The following is a 22,955-nucleotide window of genomic DNA, read 5'->3' as shown; positions in this document are numbered from 1 at the left end:
ATGGATGGATGGATATTCCATGTTTATTGTATATTGTGCCCATTTACATCACTGCACTTGTGTTGGAGGAAACAAAGCCATAACATTCCTCTTTCTCTTGTTTTGTCATCTTTTCATCACTTTCCGGAGCAATGGAGAGCTTCTGCATAACAGGCAGGTAGGCGTCTTAGATTCTTTGCCTCTCACAACTCATATAAATGACGTCCATAGAAATACATACAGTGCAGTAAGTCAGAAGGGATATGCCACCAATGGCCTCCTTCTTTCCCTTTTACTTCAGTCTTTTGGTGTGACTGTGTGTGTGGCTGTTCCCTTATGACAAAAGCTGCCTTTGACAAGCCAAGCATGCACCCTCTCAACACCCGTCTTATCCGCTAACATCATGATCCATCATGCTGTGGTTCACAAGACTAACCCAACACCTCAATCCAGCGCTCTCATCCTCACCTACAATGCTCGAGCTGCCAGCCTGACCCGGCTCCATCCTTCCACTCCACCTCCCGCTCACCTCCCTTTCCTCATCACTCTGTTTCATTGTCCTACTCTTTGTGCTACCCTCCCTCAGTCCCACCCATCTCCACTTCATTTCCTCCCTCCCTCTTCTTTCCTCCCTCTCCTCCCCTCTGAGTGTTTATCTCGGTGAATGCGCTGGAGTCATCCGAGCAGCCAGCGAGAATAAGAGAGCTCCCTCCCCTGGGTCGGTGACCCATGTCAGGGGGACAAACTGCCCACTGCCACTTGCCTACACAGCTGGAAAATTAAGAACTTGTGGGGGCGAAAGGGTTCACAGATCCCCAGTGTCTGTGTAAATGTGCACCAGAGAGAGAGACAGGTGCTCATAGATGTGTGTGTGAAGGTCTGAGTGTGGCACCGCAGAGGGTTTTGTGTTCTGTTTAGAGAGGAAGCATTCTGCAGATGGTTGTGGGTGTCCAGCTGTTACTCGCTCTAATGTGTTAATGAGTATCACACCATCCATCCAGCTCACTTTCTCCTCTCTTCTCTCATTTTCCTTTTCTCCATATTAGTCTGACACTCAAATAAACAAGACTATTTTATGGAGAAAAACAAGAAAACCTCTTTCCGTGGTTTTTCTCTCATTGTAGCTTTTTTGATGCCAAATTGTCTGTCTTCTGTGACGGTATAAACTACAAAGCTAATGCCCAGGTTTCATTATTGTTGCATAACTTTACGGCTGTTCTTTGATCCTAATCCGAATCCGTTGCCTTGTGGGACTGTGGACTAAATATTGCAATACCTTGCTCTCTGGATTCAATCTCAAAAGGTTTTCCCATAATGTCTCTCTGGGTGTGAAGGTATCAAACTGCAGCATGAGAAAAACTCACAACTTTAAAACAAAGTTTTTTTAAAGCCCTTCCAAAAGAAAGACATCAGTCAATAAGTTAAAAAAGAATGAGGTATGAACCGTACTTTTGTCATGATATTGATTTATTTAATTTTTGTTAGAACTGTGGTTGGAATTATTTGTAAGTGGTTTTTAGTCGTGTTTTTTCCCCATTTTCTTTAGAGACTTGTTGTGTTGGGCATGTTTTTAGTCAGCTCCCTTCCTACGTCACAGTTTCCATCATTCAATTCTATTCAGTTCAATTCAGTTTATTTATTTAGTGCCAAGTCACAACAGATGTCGTCTCAAGTAATCTCGCACTGAACAGAAACATTCATATAAAAAACAAGTTAACAGACACATTCAGATTTTAAAATAATAATTGAACATTATTTATCTGAGGAGCAGCTTTGAGTTTAACTCCATCACAGAACTCTCATCTTGAGCAAGCATGAAGGCGACAGTGGAAAGAAAAACTCTCACGAGGAAGAAACCTTTAGCAGAACCAGGCTCAGGACAAGCGGACCATCTGCTTTGACCGGCTGGGTTTGGTAAGAACAGATACACAATGGCAGGTCAAGAATCACATGTTAAGATAGAAATAGTATCAAATGAAAACTATTCAATTTTAACATTTCATTTAAGGAAATGAGAACAATTTGTCCTCTAGTAGTCTAAGTCTATAGCAGCATAACAAGCCGACCCTAACTATAGGATTTATCAAAAAGGAAAGTCTTAAAACTGGACAATGTGTCAGCCTCACAGACAGAAACTGGAAGTTGGTTCCACAAGAGAGGAGCCTGAAAACATAAAGATCTTCCTCCCATTCTGCTTTTGAAAACTCCAGGGACCGCGAGTAAACCTGCAGTCTGAGAGTGAAGTGCTCTGTTAGGAAAATATGGAACAACAAGACTTCGAATATAAGATGGAGCTAGGATGTTGAGAGCTTTGTAGGTTAGAAGTAAGATTTTGACAGGGAGCCAATGGAGAGAAGCTAAAACTGGAGAGATATGATCTCTCCCAGTAACTCCAGTTAAGACTCTGGCAGCAGCATTTTGGATCAACTGAAGACTTTTTAAAGAAGTATTTGGACACCCAGATAATAAACCATTGCAATAGTCCAGTCTAGACGTGACAAATGCATGGACCAGTTTTTCTGCATCATCTTTAGATCAGATGTTTCTAATGTTAGTGATATTACGCAGGTGGAAGAAGGAGGTTCTAGGAACGTTTTTAATGTGGGGGATAAAAGACATGTCCTGATCAAAAATAACACCAAGATTTTTAACATTAGAGCTGGAGGACAGATTAATGCATCTAAGGAGGGAGAAAGACTGAAACATTCATTCCTAAGGTGCTCAGGTCCAAAAACCAAAACCTCAGTCTTGTCTGTTCAACAGGAGAAAATTAAGGGTCATCCAGGTTTTTGTGTCTTTAAGACATGCTTGTAGTCTAAGTAGCTGATTGGATTCATTGGGTTTCATGGACAAATATAACAGTTATAAAATATGCAATAAATGAATAATATGTGATAAATCCATATTTTTCTTTGTATAAAGTTAAAGCCAAGTTTTGAACTATAAAATGATTGAGATTCTCTCAGTGGCTGCGTCTATGTCTTTAAAGTTAGAACAATGCCAAGCTGATCACAGTCTTTGATAAGTGGCTCATGCATTAGCTCTCACGAGTCCTGGACTGTGTACAGCTCCTGCAGACAAACAACTGGAGCTGGGTAATTACAAGAGAACCTCACATGATACGTTCACAATTGATAAGAGGAAAACAAAACTGCTTCACAGATTTTTTCACATACACAAAGTAACACAGAGGCAAGAGTGCACACTAACATTTATAAAGGCGCAGTGAGAGGCAATAAGGTTAGGGCCAAACGTGCATTCTATTAATCTGAACTATGGGAGTCTAACAAACACATCCTTCTACATAATGGTGTTAAAACTTTGTCTCTAACTTTCCCTGGGTTAATTTCAAACCCCCTCAAGGTCAAGTTAGATAATCACCCCCCCCTCCCTGCGTTCCTTCATTAGCAGCGCTGAATGATATTTCCCGTTTCTTCTCCTGTTGTGTTTCCAGTTGGTTTAATCTCTCTTTGCCCCAATATCCCGCTGTAATCCAAGAGCAGAGTTAAAACTGCCTCCAGTGATTGTCGAATAAGAAACACGCCAGCGCACAATGCACTTCTTGATACAGACACTGCAACGTGCATAAACAATAAAAACACATTTTATGCTTGAAGTTCTAGATGAATGTGTGAAAAGTGTTTGCAGTAAACCGTTCGTCTGCATATAGGACTGTGCTGATGAGTATTTTCTAAAGTGAGCAAACAATCCTCCAGATTGTGTCATCAGTCAAGGAAAATGTTATGTTTGATCGGTTCGTGCTCATTTCCCTGGTATTTGTTATCCCCGGCATCCTTGGGAAGGACAAATGTAGAACAGAGGATTGCTGCTGAAAGCTTCAAAATTGAGATTAACCTCTCAGCTCGTCACAAATGAGGAGACAATATTATAATTGCTCCTTGAGCGAGCTGTTTCTATTTTTCCATTTGCATTTCTTTTTGTCTTTTCATTTCACCAGGCAGGAGCCATATGGTGCATTGCTTATGTACTTGCTTGTGTGTATGTGTGTAAGGAGTGTGTGCATGGTAGGGAACAAGAAACTCAGAAATCCCATTACGGAGGATATATGTTTGCAGGTTATTCACATTTCTTTGTGGAGCAGCGGTTAGCCTAATCTGCCTCTTTTTCCCCACTATGTTTTCTTTAGTTCTTTTACCTACAAAAGTTAATTTCTGCCTGTCAGTCTAAATCCTCCCCTGTAAGTTTCTTCCACCTCTGGACAGTTTTGACAAGTTGACGACTGGATCTTGTTCGCCTCAGTGTTGAGCTGCCAATCTCTAACCAAAACATCTTAAAATGAATTTGCCTCTAAACAACATATGCTGACCATTTGTAATATCTCTCAAGTTGCACGATGGGAGCTCTGTTTGGTGTTTTAAATAATTCGTTGTGTTTTTAAATACAGTAATACACTGTGAACGCCAGCAAACATTAACTGCATGAAAAGAGCAGCTATCTATTTAAAATCAGACAAAATATGAAGTTTGTCAATAGTAACACACATTTTGTACAAAACCTTTTTTTTGCTGAGTTTACATGCAAATAGGATTTTTAAAAACAGATACTAACGCTTTTCAAAGTGGAGATTTTTAACGATTTTTTTAAATTTAACCATGAAAATCCAATTAAGATGGTTTTTGCAAGAGAGTCTGGGCCTGAAGGCGGCCTAGCATCATGTTTTGGGTTGTGGGAGGAAACCCACACGAACATGTGGAGAACATGGAAACTTCACACAGAAAGACCCCAGTTCCAAACTGGGGATTGAACCCAGGACTGCCTTGCTGGGAGGCAACAATGCAAACCACTGATCCATCATCCTGCCCAAACGTATTCAATGTTTTTGTGTGTAGTTTATGGACTGCCGCTTCAAATAAATGTTGCAACCTACATATGCTAACAGTAATTTTATGTTCTGAGCACAAAATAGAAAAAATAGTTTATCATATTTTTCTATATCTACCTTAGTTTTAGTGATGTCTCCATTAAACCTCGCTGGTGTTATTCAAAGACAGGCACTGATAAATAGCATCAAATAAAAAGTTAACTGTAATTATTTTCAAAGAATCTTTAGCCTAAAGCAAGAACACACGGTATATATTTAAAAATACATATTTTCATATCTTACTTTGTTGTTGTCAACTTTAATGGACCCAGTATGAGTTTTTCAATGTTTCTATTGAAATCAACTTGAATCGAAACAGTCACCTTCATCAAACGCAGAAATGATTAATTAATTAATCTGACAGAAACTGAGCTAAAATCTGGTGGGGGATTGGCCGAGACTCATTCCCAGCTACGCTCTAATTTAGACTTTTGTTTAAAACTTTAGCATGCAAGGTGATATGTAGGATTGCAAATGAGCCGCTGGGTAGAAATCCTGCATGAAACACTTTCCTTTAAGGATCGCTACTTGAACTCGTTTCATTTGATCGTTCATTCTAGATTGAGTAATTTTCTTAAACTATGTTTAAAATAAGAGGAAGGCTGTAGAGGAATTAATAAAAACCCGATAGTGGTTTTCTAGGATAGATTTATGTCGTGCTCTTCCAGATCTTTAGTTTCACTCATTTCCTGCTGCTCAGTCATGTTGAGAGTCGAAGGGAGCTGCAGTCTAATCCCAGAAGTCTAATCCCAGAAGTCTGAGCAATAGGTTGGTGCATCCTAGATAAGCCACCAGTCTGGAAAATATTGGGCTCATTGCCTTTTAACACACATTACCTTTAAATATCCAATTAAATTTTGTTAAAAGAGAGAGTTGTTATAATCTTAAGCAGATGGAAATCGTTATGAAACCTACATTTTGAACTAGTCTGAAGGAACAGTCTACCTCAATCCAAGGAACTAGATTATGGAATAATCTGGAGAGCGATGTTAAAAATGCCAGATCAATGTCTATGTTTAAGAGAATGATCAAAGTTGGTTTGTTAAAAAAAATATGAAACAGCTAAAAGTGTATTGGTATGAATTGACGCTCGAGAAGGAGTTAATTTGTTTTTGTTATTTGAAGATTATTATTGTTTGAATTATTTTTTTGGTAAAAAGGGGCAGATATAAGATTTTTTCTTCTGTCTGCTGCATTTCATTTTATTTGTGATAGTATTTCTTATTGTATATTTAGTTGTTTTGTTGTAAAAAAAGAATAAACTTAAAATAAATATTGGACTTGAGGCTGATTCGTCTCAGTTTTTCTTTCCTGTGACACATCAGGTATTAGAAATTTCATCTACAGGCCATAAAATATCAGAGGTTGTCTCGGAAATGTGGAACAGTCATCCGTGGGTTACTTTTGGTTTTCTTAGTACCGTACTTTTCGCCCTATAAGTCGCACCTTTTTGCATAACTTTGCAAGTCTTGTGACTTATGCACCGAAGCAATTTACTCCCCCCCCATTTATAAACCAATTTTTGGCTGATATCTTACAATTTCATTTATTCTGACATGTAAAATATTGAACACTACCATTTTCAGCTGCTAGAGGGCGCTTGAGTAACATGGCAAGCCAAGTGTCTCATTAATAGGTAAAACTGGCTATTAATGAGACACATGGCTTGCCATACTAAGCCAGCTTCGTCTCGCTCTGGAACTCTTGGAGCAAACGTCAAATCAGCTGCATTTCGCTGCGCCGCCCAGGAGAAATGCAGCTGATTTGACCGTCAAAGTGCATTCATTAAGGAAAAGTTCAACTGAGACACACCTTAGCTATAATGTCGAGCAAACAAATGATTGTTTTTAAGTGTTAATCTTGTTAAATTCTTTTTAAAGTCCTCCCATGCACGCTCCCGCGGCCGCCATTTGGCAGCCAATCAATTTTTGGCACAACACCGGCCCATATTTCCGATTTGCGGGTTGTCAGCGGTGACGCATAATAGTTGTGACTTAAACGGCGAAGCGACATATTTATGTTTTTTTCTACTTTATTTAGACATTTTTGAACGGATGCGACTTATACGGCAGCGAGTACAGTAATATTGTTTGTCTTGTTTTGTTCTGCAACACACAAAACATTTTAGAAGTCAAAACGGACGAAGGGCTATTTTGTGGTGGAATTAACATTTTTATAATTGTTGTCCTATTTGCAATGGCACTGATAATCGTCAACTCCTTAATTAATTTTTACTTGTAGTCAATCAGTATTTGAAGTTAGCGTTTTAGGTTTTGGAGGATTGCACGCATCCTTCGCTCAGTGCAACTTGAGATGGACATCCTGTATTTTCAGGAGCATGAACATCCACAGCAACCAAACTCACGCTGATAAAAATCCCTAGAACTAAATGCACACCGACTGCATGCGTTTGGTTTCTTTTATGCACGACAGTCAGTTTTTGAAGACACAAAGCAAGAAAAACAACGTAGGCTGTCTGGTTTGCTTGAAGCTGTCAGTTAATGAATGCAAATGCGTTCGTGGTAATTTTATGTGACGCCTGAGGTCCACCTTTCAGCACAGTTCATTTTAGAAAAGAGACGAAAATTAGAGCAAAGAAATCATTTGAAACATGGGAAGAAAAATGGGTAGAAGAGAAAGCTACAAAAACAGTCATAACAAAGTAGACATTTGTGACCATTTAGTTATTTTTGTTGTATTTTATTCTTTCCACCTTCCATGTGTGCATTTTCAAAGTGTGAGCATATATACTTGTAGAAAATACACTTTTTATAGGTCATTTCTATTTTTAGATACAGTTTTGAACACTATATATCGCTCAAGTAAGAAATGAAGCTAAAGCTAACATCCACCTGCCTAGAACTCACCTGAAAACCTTTCACTTCAGTCAGGCCATTAACAGATTCATTGTGTCCTGCTGAATTGTAATGAAAACAATGAGAGTAAGAGAAGCCATTTAAAAAAGGTTCACAATAGCAAGCGCTGCATAGATCCTTTTGTGTTTGGATAATGGGCTCCCTTGTTGGCACTTTGTATTGACTGATGTGTAATTTTGGTTAAAAAAAGCAAAAGTAGAAACAACGTGATGCAGCCTTTCCGCCTCAGAAACAAACTCTAAAAAGGCTTTAATGTGAGCAGCGTGCAACATGTAACAACATCACGGCTGTCTCTGTGAAATACAACAGCAAAGGTGAAAAACATCTTTGATATAAATGATAAATATCCAACAGAGAGGAGGAACGGAAGCGTTTAGAAATAATGATTCAGTGTCAGAAACAGTCCAATATGTCCAAAATTCCTAAAACAATAGATTTAAGATCTGAAACAATAAATGCAAATGATGTTTTTAAAATACCAGTTGCATTAATAACCTTTTATTTTAAGGTGACTTTACAAGTAACAGTTATGTACAGGCTGACTTTACAAAGAAAAATGAACAAATCTATAAACGGCAAAAGCACACAAAGGTTTCATTTCCTGTTTTGTTTAAGTATCACCCTTATACACACAGGTTGGCGCCCAATTTCAATTAACCACTTAATCACAAAGCCAGCATGTAAACCTGCGTAATTAACCACACACTGAATAGTTATTAGGAGAAATAGCGGAGGGCTGAGTGGGGTGGCATTTATTTCCATCTGAAAAGCTCCATTTGATGCAGCTGTTCTCAGCGACCTGTTATGTCACAGACGTTGGGTAAGATCCTCACGCTGAATGGTTTTGTACACATTTACATTACGTCTGTTTTTTTTAAAGTTGTTCAAGAAACGGCAGAGCTTTTGGAACTGGAATCGTGTAGTCAGAGTTTTACCTGCTGTAGACTGTGCTCGACAAACTCCTAGTTTGAAGAATCAGGGAACATTTCTAGAAGTAGAATAAAGGTCCTGAAAGGCACCACCAAACGGCAAAAGATGATGATTTTGTGTGTGTTTGTTTTTCTGTCTGGAACCAAAACATCTCATGAACCTCTGGATGGATTTTAATGAAACATGCAGAGAGTAATCATTGGATGTACAGTAGTCACTCATTTATTGCGGGGGATCCGTACCCTGAAGACCTGCGATAAATGATAAACTGAAAAGTAGGAATAGTAGTAAAAGTAGTTTATTTATATATATATATATATATATATATATATATATATATATATATATATATATATATATATATATAAAAAGGTGTTTTAAACCCTTCCCACACTCTTGCAATAATGTTTCTAAACTCCTAACGCTCAAAACGCTAAAAAAGCACAGAATGTCATGGTTTGAACTCCCTGTCTCCTCTGCTCTTTGACACCTGCAAATGCTCTTGGCCACACCCACTTATTTAAAATAGTTATTTTAAATAAAAATTTCATGCTGATCATGCGGTTCATCCATCAGTCAGCCAGTTGTGTGTCATGTCCAATCTTAATTTGAAAAACCACGATAGAGCGAGTCCGTGATAAATGAACCACGTAGTAGCGAGGGACTACTGTACATCTATGGTGCAAGTTGGCTCTCACAGCCGTCTGATCTGAAAAACAAAAAAAAATGGCTATAAGCCAAGTTTTGGTGTGTTAGTAGCTGAGGCTGATCTTAAACTTGTTTTTCTTTTTTCTTTTGGTCGCTCCCTTCCTACAAAGCAAGATCACTAGACAAGGCCAGGCTGCTTCTGGCAGATCCCGATCACCCACCCCATGCTGAGTTCAGGTTGCTTCCATCTGGATGCAGGTATCTGCTGCCCAGATGTAGAACGAACAGACTGAACAACTCATTCATCCCTGTAGAGAGCAGGCTTCTCAACGAACAACGACGATTTCTGTACTTTAATGTTTCAATGTCTTGTCTAGTATGGATGTTTTATGTGTCGACTGACTGTGGAACTAATCACACCTAATAAAGATTCTTGAACTTGAACTGGAACTTCCTCTGGGGTCTCCAGTGAACTAACTCGCACAAAGACTTGACAATTATTTTTACGCCGGATGTCCTTCCTGACACAACCACAGACCACCAAGTTATCACAGCCCTCTGTGTGGAGCACAGAGCTGCCATCTAGGGAGCCTGGAGGAGCAGATGGTGGGGGTTAAGGGCCTTGCTCAAGGGCCCAGAGTGGAGCGAATGAGGGTGGAGGCAGCTGTGGGTGTTTCACCTATTCCACTCACATTTTTTTATATGTTGCTGGCTAGGGGAGTCGAGCTGGCAACCTTCTGATCACAGGTCCACCTTCTCTAACCACTGCCCCACCACTCCCCAGAAGCTGAGCTTAAACACTGTGTCAAAACAAACAAACAAACAAACAAAATGGCTCCAGAATTTTGTTTAAAATGTTGCTATTAACTATTTGGAGTCAGCTCTGAAAAGACAATTATTCAATCAATCAGTTTTATAAATGTTGAGCTGAATTTTAATTTCATTGTAGCTGACAAGATGTTGAAAATGAAACAAAATATATACCGCAGTGAGTAGCATTGTTAGCAAAATATCTCAAGAAGCACATGCAAACACAGAGGGGTAATGAGTGGAAGAGTGAATTTAAAAAAACAAAAACGACTCATATTAGGTCTTTTTTTTTTTTTCACAAGCGAGAAATAAAGCTCCACTAGCAGCTGGTGTTGTCTTCATAGTTTACATAATTCATCGTTCACATGAACTAAAATCATTTATCGCCACTGACAGACATCAAACATCCACATTGAGACGTATCGTGATGCACCAAACATGCAATGTTTATAATTCTGTGATCCAGACTGAAGGAAGACAACTGACGAGCACGAGGAAGGAATAAAAAAAGGAAATCCAAATGAAGCTAAAAAACCAGAAGAATAAAAAAGTAATTCTGTTTTTGTATTTTCCAACGACATCCCGGCCTAACGCACTGTAAAAATGTTCCGCTACTCGTGTTTGACGCCGGCTTCAGTAAGTTGTGAGTACTGCGCTCAGGTGGGCAGGGTGACAAAAGACACACGACTGCGTCAACACAACGTATGACAGCATTATCCGAGGAAACGATGCATCACCGAAGCAGCAGCAACCGGAGAGCACTCCTTATGCAATCGAAATGATTTGGGCTCCTCTGTGATGCATCACACTTTCTTATTTTATTTCTTGTGCGGCGTGTCTCATTGAACATCACTTTACCACAGAAAGTTCACATCTGCTCAATAACACTTTTTTATTGGCTTAACTTTGCATCCTGTTCCAACTTAACACAAGGAAGTACATTTTGTGTAGATTTGTAGATTTAGTGGCTCCCAACAAACTTTATTTGGTCATAAAGATGATTTGAATGGCCCCTTTATAAATAATGGAGACCTCTGCATTAAGAGCAGTACGTAGAATTTGTTTACTCAGCTTTACAAGATAGACACAAGTGTAAACTGATTACTGTATTTTTCGGCCTAGAAGTCATGTTTTTTTGAATAATTTACATGCCCTGCGATTTATATACTAAAGCGACTTATTTAAGGATTTTTCCCCATATCTATAAACTAATTTTTTACTGAGATATGATCATTTTCTTTCATCCTGACACTGAAAATATTGAACACTACCATTTTCATCCACTACATAGCACCCAAGTAATATGGCATGCCGCAGTGTCATTTATAAAGTTTTAAAGTTTGTTTTCAGCATCTCTAACTCTGGAAAGTGTCAAAAGAAGACTTTTATGGTTTGTAAGATAACAAAAGAGCCAATAAATCTGAATAATATTGGAACACCCTTTCTGTGAACCCCAAAATGGACGTTTGAGTTAACACAGATCACCCAGGATGTCCTGGTATCGACTTGTACCAGCCTCCATCAGTCTATCCCATCAACGATCATAAATAACCTCGTCTCTGTTCAAAGGAATTCCAGTGTGACACTTGGGTCCCATTTCTAGCATCTAGAAAACGGACATACTTTTTATTCACATTCTAGAAGAACTAATACTGTTTTTTTTTTGTAATGAAAGAATTGTTTACTGGGAATAACTAAATAACTGCCTTGTTGTTTCCCTTACAGCTGACAAGAACCTGTGTAGCCCAAAAGTTTACAAGCTTGTTTTCTGTTTATAAGGTTGACGAAGTGTTTGTATTGTTTAACCTCATGTAAAGTTGATAAGTGTCTTAAATGATTTTATTTGATGACGTTTTCAACAGAGCAGATTAAAATAATACTTTATTTAGTGGATAAAAGTTCAGCCCTTTCATTTTGATTGGTTCAAATCGACCACTTCTTTCAAATCAGAGGTGTGGTCAGTGGTTTACAAGAGAGGAAGACCTCTCAGAATATTAGAAAAAAGAAGGAGAGAGAGAGTGAAGAAGAAATGATGATGAAGAAGTATTGAAGACCTCCAGAGGAGGAGAATAAGCTTTAAGACACAACCTGCAGAAGACTGTCCAGATCTCCAGGAAACGCTCCAGGCTGACCAAGCCAGTGACCAACTCATCGTCTTGAGGTCAGGGATGTGAAGAAGTTACAACCTTTACATCCCCGACCATCGGATCATAGAGAGTCAAATATCTGGCAGCCTTTGAAGACGACCCCTGGTAGGAACAGCTGATCTGATGCTCTGACGGTTGACTCTGGTGTTCAAGAATTTAGATTTTTAACCACATCAGTATTAACTCAGTTCAGTAATTATTTTTCTTTAAATTTCAGACCAAATTTTAACTACTGAACGATAAAATGTATTTCTTTTAGTAAAATTTCACGATTAATCTGCCCTGCTGGAATTTCAAAATTGTTCTACATTGCATCTTGTTGCTGGTTTGGTAAAGCACATAGAACAATTTCATTTATCTGTTAATCCCTGCGAACAAGTAATTTTTACGGTCACTTAATTGACATTTAACTCCAAGTGTGAACAAAGCCTTCATTTTAAATGTCAGAAATAATTGCCAACAGCTGTTTTATCATACATAGTTAAATAAACATCACAGAATTGTATTAAAGCGTGTGTGTTTTACTTATGACATCTGAATCCTTCATATAAAAGAACTCACGGTGTAAAAGGGTAATTCGAGGTAATTAAATAATAATCTGAATTAATTTTAAGACCTTCAGACGTTCTCTCAGAGCTGAGCATGGTGCCCCTTAAAAATAAAATTCATAACTAATTTTCACTATTAAACAACCCTTCCTGCTACATCTGCCCAGTCGAGGATCGGTCACATTGTCACCCACACCCAACCCAGAAGTTTTCAATATCGAGACAGATACCGATATTGTTATTGGATTGGTGCATCTCTAGTTTTAATAAAACTAAGCGGTAAGCCACTGTTCCCCGTTGTGGAGGGATTTGTTTGTAGTTTTCAAGGTTTTCAGGACTGGAATTGAACAGGGAATACAAGTAAACAATATTTTTGGTGCAAGTTATACAAGTGGGTTGGAGTTACGCTGTGAATTAGAATAGAGGTAGCTGATCTATTTTTTGCTTGTCCAAGGCAACATGCTGTGTCGGATCCTGGCGATTGAACGGAGCAATTGTTTCCACCACCAGGTGTAGTGGTGGAGCTAAGGCGTGGCCAATGGGGGGCCTTGGCCACCATAAATTATTCTTCATCCACCCCAGTCATTTGAGGAAACTATACTTTTAAGCAGTATAAAAACTAGAAAGCACAGTTTTCTAAAATATTTATGGTGGTTGGTTTATTCATGTGTACGGTGGTGGCCATGTTGGATTTTAACATGGCAATCCCAATTTTACAGGAACCTTTCTTAAGCCTAGATGTAGCTACACACCAAACTGGAAGTTGGTACCTCACATGTTGAAGTTATCAAGCTCACAACATGCACGAGCAAAAAGACATTTTCTTCATATCGCTCTGTGATGGGAACCATAAAGGTGCGGGAGAAGTTCCCCCCTCAGGCGGTACGTATCTAATGACAGATTGAAGAGACACATCCGGTCACAAAGACCCCACAAACAATCTGCCTTTGCTATCCGGCTTTTAGGCATTAAATCTGTATTCTAGGACAAAAATAAGTACTAATACTTTTTAACACCGAGGTATAACTTTAAACCGGTGGCAGGCCCATTCCTACTAACGCCCACTGAATTGTCCAACTTTATCTGAGCGTCTTTTATTAAATGAGAGTTAAATGCACTTAAACTGCAGCAGCTTCAAATGGAGGCAAATTTTCATCACCGCATTTTAAGCAGGAGAAGTTGGAGACAATAATTTAATGTTAATTAGGAGCTCGTCTACAGGGGTAGGAAAAGTGAAGGAGTGATCTCGATGGGAGATGGGAATAGAAAAAGAGATGCCCGAGGACCTGCGTAATAGTTCTCCTTCCTCTTGTCTTCCAGAATATTAGTTCTTGTTCCCTCTCAGCTTCTTCTTCTTCGCTCCTGGCCTGAGGTTCTTTCACAAATTAATGACACTGTAACCAGAACATTAGTTGAGTAATGAAAGACATAGCTCAGCATGAGGCACGATAGACTAATAAAAAAGGATCATATAAAATAATAAAAGATGTTAATGGTGACATAATCTCAAACAACTGCAATAAAACGACATGGATACTCTTGAAGAGCGTAGTACTTTTCACTACAGCAGTAAAGCTGTTATACAAACAATATTAGTGCGTTGAATTAAAGGCCACACGAGAGCAGAGTCTGCAGCATTTCATTTTACAGTATATTAGTCAAAGATTGCATATTTTCCTACATAATGAGTAGCTCATTGTTCCAATTTCACAGCAGCGTGCCATTATCAGGGCTGGTTGTGTTTGCAAACACACGAACGGGAGAATAAAAGACAAATAAAGGTAAACAAGCTACTACATGCCGCTGCTGTGTTTTTTTTTAAAGGTTAACAACGAACATCAAAAACCACAAATGAGAACAAAGTTGAGAAATATTAAAGAAATAAAGTCATTAGGATTTATGGCAGCACTTTGTGTGTGTGGATGCCAGAAGTTGATTTTATTACTTGTGAGGTAATAATTGAGACTGTAACCACGCCGTGCACACACACAGCCTCATTATCCTGAGCGGCGCTCGTCTTTCGTCGCTCTCGTTTCCTCTTCATCTCCTCCCGTGCTCCTGGTTTGTCTCAAATACACCCAGGACCAATTTCCAAGCCTTTTAAATCTAAATTCAGGGGCTGTGGTTTGCCATGGTCAAAGTGTTTACAAAGACTCTTCTTGAAATGTGGGTCAGGTGTGTGTTGCGCTAAATTGGCTGAAAAATACAGATTTATGAATTATTTTGAGAAAACAAAATTGAACCTGAGAAAATGTTCTTCTCTTTAGAGATTTGTAGGCCTAGGAAGGTTTTGTCTGTAGTTTTCTATAGAACATGGCTAAAAGGCGTTGCAGGGGATAATGTTTTTGTCCATGTCTGTGTGTTTCTGTTGGCAAAATATTTCATGAATTGCTGCAGGTATTAGGAAACGTGCAGAACAATAATTTATATGGATGTCCATCTACAAAGGGTTAACATTTTGAGTCAATCTAATTCAAATTAGCCACCACAGTTAGGATGATCCTGGTTTAAAACTCTGTCAGAATAGATGGCAGGTAATGTTCAGCTTTTTATTTTAATTTGATTGTATTTATCTCAGGGCAGCACGGTGGCGCAACTGGTAGAGCTGCTGCCTCTCAGCGAGCAGGTCCTTGGTTCAAACCCCGGTCCAGGGGCCTTTCTGGGTGGAGTTTGCATGTTCTCTCCGTGCATGCGTGGGTTTTCTCCGGGTACTCCGGTTTCCTCCCACAGACCAAAAACATGCATGTTAGGCTGATTGGTAACTCTAAATTGTCCCTAGATGTGAGTGAGAGAGTGAATGGTTGTTTGTCTCGTTTGTCTCTATGTGGCCCTGTGATGGACTTGCGACCCGTCCAGGGTGTACCCCGCCCCTCGCACAGTGATTGCTGGACATGGGCACCAGCGACCCCCGTGACCCAAAATGGAATAAGCGGGTAAAGAAAATGGATGGATGGATTTATTTATTTTTTTTCTTCTTTCGGCTGCTCTCGGCATTAGGGGTCGCCACAGCGAACTAAGTCGCACGAAGACATGGCAGTTATTTTTAAGCTGGATGCCCTTCCTGACACAACCACAGACCATCGAGCTACCACAACCCTCTGTGTAGTTAGAACACTGGGCTCGGATTACTGGGGCAGCATTTGTAGAATGGTTATATTCTTATCGGAGTGACAGGAGCCTTTGTGGGAACGTTGGTAATATTTTATCTGCTTCTCTTTCCTGCGGGGTTCTGCAGGGCTCGATTTTTGGTCCCCTTCTTTTTTCACTGTATCTGCTCCCTTTGAGGTCTAAATTGAGGAAACTTGGTCTTTGTTTTCACTGCTATGCTGATGACTGTCAGATTTATCTGCCCTTAAAACCTAATAGTTCTTTCTCCATTCACCCTCTGTTAAAACGTCAATGCATGGATGGCATCAATTGTTTTTTAAAATTTCAACGGTCAGAAAACTGAACTTGTTGCATTCAGTCTTAACTCTCTTCAGCCTTATCTTAATCAGTCTGTTACAAATCTCGGGATGGTTTTAGACTCTGAATTTAAGTTTAATAAACAGATTAACTCTGTTTGCAGAAAAGCCTATTTCAGTTAAGGCAGACAGCTAAGCTCTAGTCAGTGTTGACCAGATACGACCTAGAAAAAATAGTCCACGCCTTCATTACAACCCGACTAGACTATTGTAACGCGCTTTGTGTTGGGGTCAGTTAGGTCTCCATCTCATGTCTCCATCTCATCCTAAATGCTGCAGCTTAGCTCTTAACAGGAACTTGTAGGTTTGAGCATATTTCAGAAGTTTTGTCCTCCCTTCACTAGCTCCCTATGCATGTCAGAATTGATAAAAAAAAAATCTGTTGACATTTTAGTGGATTTAATGACCTTGCACCCTCTTAACTCTCTGACCTACTTCAACCATATGTTCCTTCTTGGGTGCTGAGATCATCTGATCTCGACTGATTTGACTTAATTGATTTTACATCACATGAGCTTTTTAGATGCCCTAATTTGCAAGGTTTAACCACAACAGCTTTACCTCCCTTTTCATTTTAAGATTATTTATAAAAAGAGCAGCAAGCTAAATGTAATCCTTCAATCAATGTTTCCATTTTGTTTCAACTTTTCATAACATCCTTTGGACAACAAGCAAAGTAACTTTTGACAAACCTTAAAAATGTGGTCAAATTATGTTTGTCATTGCGAGCTTGTATTTGGAAGTTGCCTTAGTCCAGAGTCATTTTTACAAACCCATAATAATTAAGGTATTTTGTTAAAACCGTACCCATACTGTATTTAAAGTCAAAACAAGCTCTGTGTTTGTGAGGGCAGATAATTTGCAGCCCTTATTCATCATTCGAGTAAAAGGTTTCCTTTTGTGATTGGAATGATGGTAAATAATGAATGAAGGGTCTAATTCTCTAAATTATTTGACTCTAAAATTAATGGAAACACTGTTCAGAGTGAGTAATAAGACTAGAACTGGGAGAAAGAACGAAAAAAAGAAAATTCAAATAAGAGAAAGAAAATATTATAACAAAAAAAAACTTAAGGCGAGGCAAAGAAGAAAGATGACTTGAGATGGTTAATGGGATGAGGAGAGCACAAAAAGAGAATACAGGAGATAAGTGTGAAGGAAAAAGGCAGGAGAGATGGACAGAAATTGATAAATGTTCATGCTGTAGAATATAGGAAGCAGTGGAGAGAGGAAAAGATGAGATGGAAAGATGAAACGGCAAAATGGAAGAAAAATGAAATATTACTTGCATCTTTTTGCGTGAGTCTCTGCACACATCAGCACTGAGCTCTGGTTATTTCATGTTCCCATCAGCTGGACAGAATGAGCTTGCTGATGGTGGATGTGTTTACCCAAGAATGTGATTTTTGAAAATAACAATAGCTAGATTGGGTGACAGAGGTGAGGATAAAGGCGTAGTCAATTAGAGCAATTACTGCTGGTGTTTTAAATCAGGGGAGTCATTGGTGGTGGATTATATTTCTTATTTAATGGTTCGTTTGCCTTTAAAATGCCACTCTCAGTCTGACAGATGAGATCTGGACAGAAAGAAAGGAGAAGTGTATGCGTGTACAGCTGTTCGCATGTTGCTCGTGGTTCAGAGTGGAAATGCTGTTGACACACTAATTTGATGAAAGCTGACAGGTAATTTATGGAGCATATTTTTGGGTAAATGATTTCCTTGCTCCTTCTTTTTCTGTCATTCTCGACTAGTAATTGGATTTTCCCAACTTTCCCTGTAGTGAATTAGGAGTAAACTAGTTAATGAAGGCTGATGTGTATGTGTGTAGTGGAGTGAGGGGTGAGTAGGCTGGCATTTTAAGCTTAGGAAAGAGGAAAAAAAAATCATATTAACGGAGTATGTGTATGTGTGTGTTTTTACACACATGCACAGTTTGTAGATGTAGGTGCCATCTTTCAGTACAGAGGAGCTAATTGCAAAGTTTTGGTCTGCTGCACTAATACCCAGCTATTAGTCCCCACCTTTTGCTTTATTCCTCCTCAGTCAATCAAAGACCATGGACACAATCATATGCACAAGCACCACAAGCACTTATTATCCTCGTGGGGACTCTCCTCTTAAATTAAAGAAAGTCTCCAACCCCCTGGCCAATGGTTCCTCTGTAAGCCCATTCAAACCCTGCCATTTAACTTTATACTTTCAGCTGCAATAAGAGCGAGACCTCAGAAATATGGAGAGCTATAAGGTTTTGGAACTCACAATTATATATAAACAAGCCACTTTACAGATGTCCAACTAACAAATCCAGCAATCTTCCGTTGCCCTCTTTGTCTCATTTCATTCACTTTAATTGCTACGAGTGTTTTGTCTTTGGGAAGCTGTTCCCCAAGGTGGGTCAAGGCGGTCACACACACATGCACTTGTACAGTACACATACAAGTGTGTGTTTGGGTGTGTGTGCAGAGAGCAGTGCATCTCAGCCAGAAGAAAAAGAAAAATGAAAAATGGATTTGACAATGACAGCATGCTTGTTATTCTTAGTTTAAAACACTCAGGTCTGTGAATAACATTGAGCGCACACACACAAGTTTGTGTTTCTGTCCTTATTAGGACGCTGGACTAACTTCCATTCAGTTCTGTAGCATAACGTGACCAAAGTGAAAGTGCTATGTATTAGAGCTGTCATTTCTAACCCAGGGTGTACCCCACCTTTCGCACAGTGATGGCTGGACATGGGCACCAGAGACCCCCGCTACCCAAAAAAGAAGAAGCGGGTAAAGATAATGGATGGATCAATCAGCTGATCACCGGCTGCGTGCGTCTCCACACCTGCTGTCATCTGCGGTGGAGGAAGTGGCAACATCTACAAAAGCCGAAGCGAGCAGCGCGTTCATTGAAACTAGCCTTGTTCTATATTTTACAAATAATTTTGCTCTAAAAATAGTTTTGGTCATCTGTGTAATAGCCGATCTTTAGAGTTGATTTTTTTAGGCTATTCGTTTTGTATGTTAATATCCATTTGGTGATTTGCTAATAAAAATAAATCTTATAGCTTCCTTTCATTATGTTTTTAAAACTATCATGGGAAACTGATTTGCTTACAAAAGCAGTAAAAGTTTAATTAAATTTTGTTTTTTTGGTTTTTTTTGGGTTCAGCCCTCTAATTACTAGTAATCCGTTAAGTTCAGAAAAAAAAAAAAAAACGGGCTTGGGGCTTGGTCTGGTCCAGGCTGGATTTATTAGACCCAAATGCAACTCTACTATGTATTGTCATCAATGTATGCATTTGACCCATCACACATGAGGTGCACCCAAGTGGAGCAGCAGGCAGCTATTAAAGTGCCTGAGGAACAGTTGGGGATGACGTGCCTTGCTCAAGGACACCCCAACATATGGGCATAATGAGTAATCGAACCTGCAACTTTCTGGTCCCAAGTCAGCTGCCCTATCACTGTGCCAAAGTGGTAGGACACACTCACAGAGCTACTCGTTCTGAAAATGTGGCTTATTACAGCCAAAACCATTCTAGAAGGTAAAAACACGTACACCCACAGACCGTGCGCTAATTTAAAAACCCTGCTTTGGGTAACAGAACAAAGACAAATTTCACAAGTTGAGAAAATTTCACAAACTAGTTCAACTTATGCTCAATAATCCAGATAGACTCAGCACAGATTCTTCTTAGTTTAACTTATCCAAACCAGATTAACACCGAGACACCACTCAGCCATAATCAAGAACAGTGCAGTCAAACTGTCTTGAAAAATCTAATGCAAATACATTTAATCCACTCAGAATGAGCACATTCTGTCAAGTTTTGCCCCCTTCTCCTGCCCTGGCCGTTAGTTTTCTTGTATTGTTTTTCCTGCCATTTCCAGCTCCTGTCCATCATCCTGCTCCACGCCGCTCCACGCCTCACTCTGCAATTAAGCTCATGCTCCCTGTCCCATGCACTTGTTAAGCTCCGTCTTCCCTCAGTCAGCGCCAGATTCTCGAACCTTTTTTAATAGAAGTCCAGCATCAAGTATCCTGTCTCTTGCCTTGCCACGAACCTCAGCCTCTTCTTTGACTCCTCTCTTCACCTGCTTCTCTGTCTACCGGTTCTGACCCTGCACCCCCCTAATGACGATGACTTCGGATCACGTATTTGGCTCAGTCTTCTGCTCTCTGCTGTCCTGTGAATGTCCCCTGCCACGACTCATGGATCAGGGACCTGGATTGCCCCAGTACTGGACCTCAACAGCTTCTGTCTGCTCCGTTGCAGCTGCTCACTCTGCTGGAGTGACGTCACCGGCTTCAACGCGACAATAGCACCTGTCACACCATCAAGACAGAAGGTTTGTGAAGAACTCAGTACCTCCCTGCACTTTCTTCTCCAAGCCGAGTTCACCAACACTTCTGTCTTGACAGTTTGGACCCGGCCCAGGTCCCAGACCTCCACCAGAGCTAGTTTAAAGACAATAAAACTTTTGAACCACTCTTGGTCTTGATGTTGTTGTACTGATCCTAACCGGTCCTTGTCAAATTCTGTGCCCTTTTTCAGACGTCCTAATTAAAGAACTTCTTGTGTACCACAAGGTTTCACAGAACATTTCTGCAACATGGCTACGGAGACCAATTTGTCTTTAAACTGCCCCTGACCGTTCATAAATCACTAATTGATGCAGCCACATCCCGCATAAATATGAGCTTTCAGAAACGAAGCGAGCGTTGTGGAGCAGTGTGCATTAACTGTGTGATGGATATATCCCTCACATCGTTTCCCAAACACAACAAGTTAACTCCGTTTTTCAATCTTTTTGTTTAACCAAAATTTTTTAACAAAAAGAAAAGTTGCTTGGTGTCATCATTGATGTTCTCTTAAAAGTATTTTGTTGTTTCAGCTTTTGACTATTATGGCCAACAGTATGTCATCACAACATCATATCCTTAAGATGCAAACCCGAATTTCCTTTTCACATATCGACTTTTCTTTCTCTGTTACCACTTCACTTCACAGGGCGAAGGTGCAACAGCAGAGGGCTGATTTCAACCCCTCGAGTCACCGTGGTCCAGGGGCGTTTTTAGGATCTGACCTTTAGGGGTGCTTCACCCCCCAGTACTGACAATGCTTCTTAGCTTGAAAAAACAGGCCATGGGGAGGTTTTTGAGAAGTGCAAAAGCTTACAGCAACTGGTATTCCAAGGCGGACTCCCATCCAAGTACTAAGCAGGCCTGACCCTGCTTAGCTTTCAAGATCAGGCGTGTCCAGGGTGGTATGCCCGTAAACGAGGAGCTCGTCACAAATAGGACTATTGCCAACAAAGCCTAAACTTATGGAACCAGAAGTTGCAACACACAGTATATCTACATAGAAAACTAGATGTAAGCATTAACCTTTAATTTAACTATTAACCTCTGACTGCAAAGTGTTTGTAATGCAAAACCCTCACAAAGTTGTCGGAGGAAAATGAGTGGAGCTCCTGCAGGCGAGGAGCGTTCACCTTCGGGACAAGTTGAGATCGTTGATTGGTCAGTTGCTGACAAGCGTACTGGATTGATCGACAGGCGGCTTTGAGGATCTGACTCGTGCAAAAAAAAAAAAAATCATAGATTTTACTGACCTGTTTAAGACCATCAGCATTTATTCCATATTTATTTCAAAATGTATTCAATATTTTGGTGAATCTAACGTTTGAGAACTAAACTTTGTTACAAAATCCTCATGATGGTTTCTTAATTTTTCAGGGGTGCAGCGTTGAAATTTAGGGGTGCTTGAACACCCCCAAAAGAGGCTAAGATAGCCACTACCGTGATCTTCTCAAAACCCCCTCAAGGTGAACAGAGGGAGGTCCCGGCTTGAAGTGTTTTGAGAAACTGTCTACAGTTCAAAGTGAAATAAGCAGTTCAAACATACGGTTGAAAAAAACAAGTTGTACACACGTCCGATGATGAATAGAACGGCTTTAAAACTGACACGAGTAAGTTGATAACAAAAAGAAAACCCCAATAAAAAAATTAAAGAACAATATCCCACTGTTTTAAAATTCTCAGGCAGTTCAAAAACTCTTTATGAAACACCACAAATCTCTGTGTCACTTCCTCCTCTTGGAAATCGAACACAAGAAAACCTTGTTATGCTGTTGGATTAAATTCCCATCAAACTCCATGTGGTAAAAAAGAAACCCAACCATTCTGTGTCAGTGTTGAATAAAGATGCCATCTTCAGCCTTTACCTGGAGTGTTGAGCAGACGGGACAAGCGGCAGCTGTAGGTGATTTGCTGTTCACAGTGTTCTGCACTGGTGGTGATGGCTGTCACCTGAAAACACAAGCGGGGAGGTGGATTTCGACTTTATCTTGTTCAACCAGACACGTCATTTTCACGTAACAAATTAATAAGGAGAAAAAAAAATAAAGTAAGGGATTGCTTCCAGTGACTTTTAGCATTTGAAAACAGGACAAGCCAAATACAAATAATGAGGGAACATAATTACAGCAAGGATTTCCTGTTCAAAACACTCCATCTTCTAGAACATATCTGTCACACACAAGCTGCTGTCGCTCCTCATAGGGGCACTGAAACATGTGAAGTTTACCTCCAGTTTGCTTTGGACAGAGAGTGACAACTACAATCTGTAACCACTCAGCAAAAAGATTGATATATATATAAAAAAATAAAATAAATTAAA

The 22,955-nt window shown here is 39.7% G+C and overlaps 1 protein-coding gene across 1 annotated transcript in view; it reads right to left on the bottom strand.

Annotated features, from left to right (window-relative positions):
• cntnap2a (contactin associated protein 2a) overlaps window positions 1-22,955 on the bottom strand; it is a 412,697-nt gene that overhangs the window by 118,644 nt on the left and 271,098 nt on the right. Inside the window, exon 15 of the mRNA XM_037694005.1 lies at window positions 22,501-22,585. Within this exon, the coding sequence (XP_037549933.1) occupies window positions 22,501-22,585 (85 nt within the window). The remainder of the gene's footprint in view (window positions 1-22,500; window positions 22,586-22,955) is intronic.

The sequence above is a fragment of the Nematolebias whitei genome, chromosome 20, assembly GCF_014905685.2.
Source record: "Nematolebias whitei isolate Nwh7 chromosome 20, NemWhi1, whole genome shotgun sequence".
Taxonomy (NCBI): domain Eukaryota; kingdom Metazoa; phylum Chordata; class Actinopteri; order Cyprinodontiformes; family Rivulidae; genus Nematolebias; species Nematolebias whitei.
This window is presented reverse-complemented; position numbering and strand designations above follow the sequence as displayed.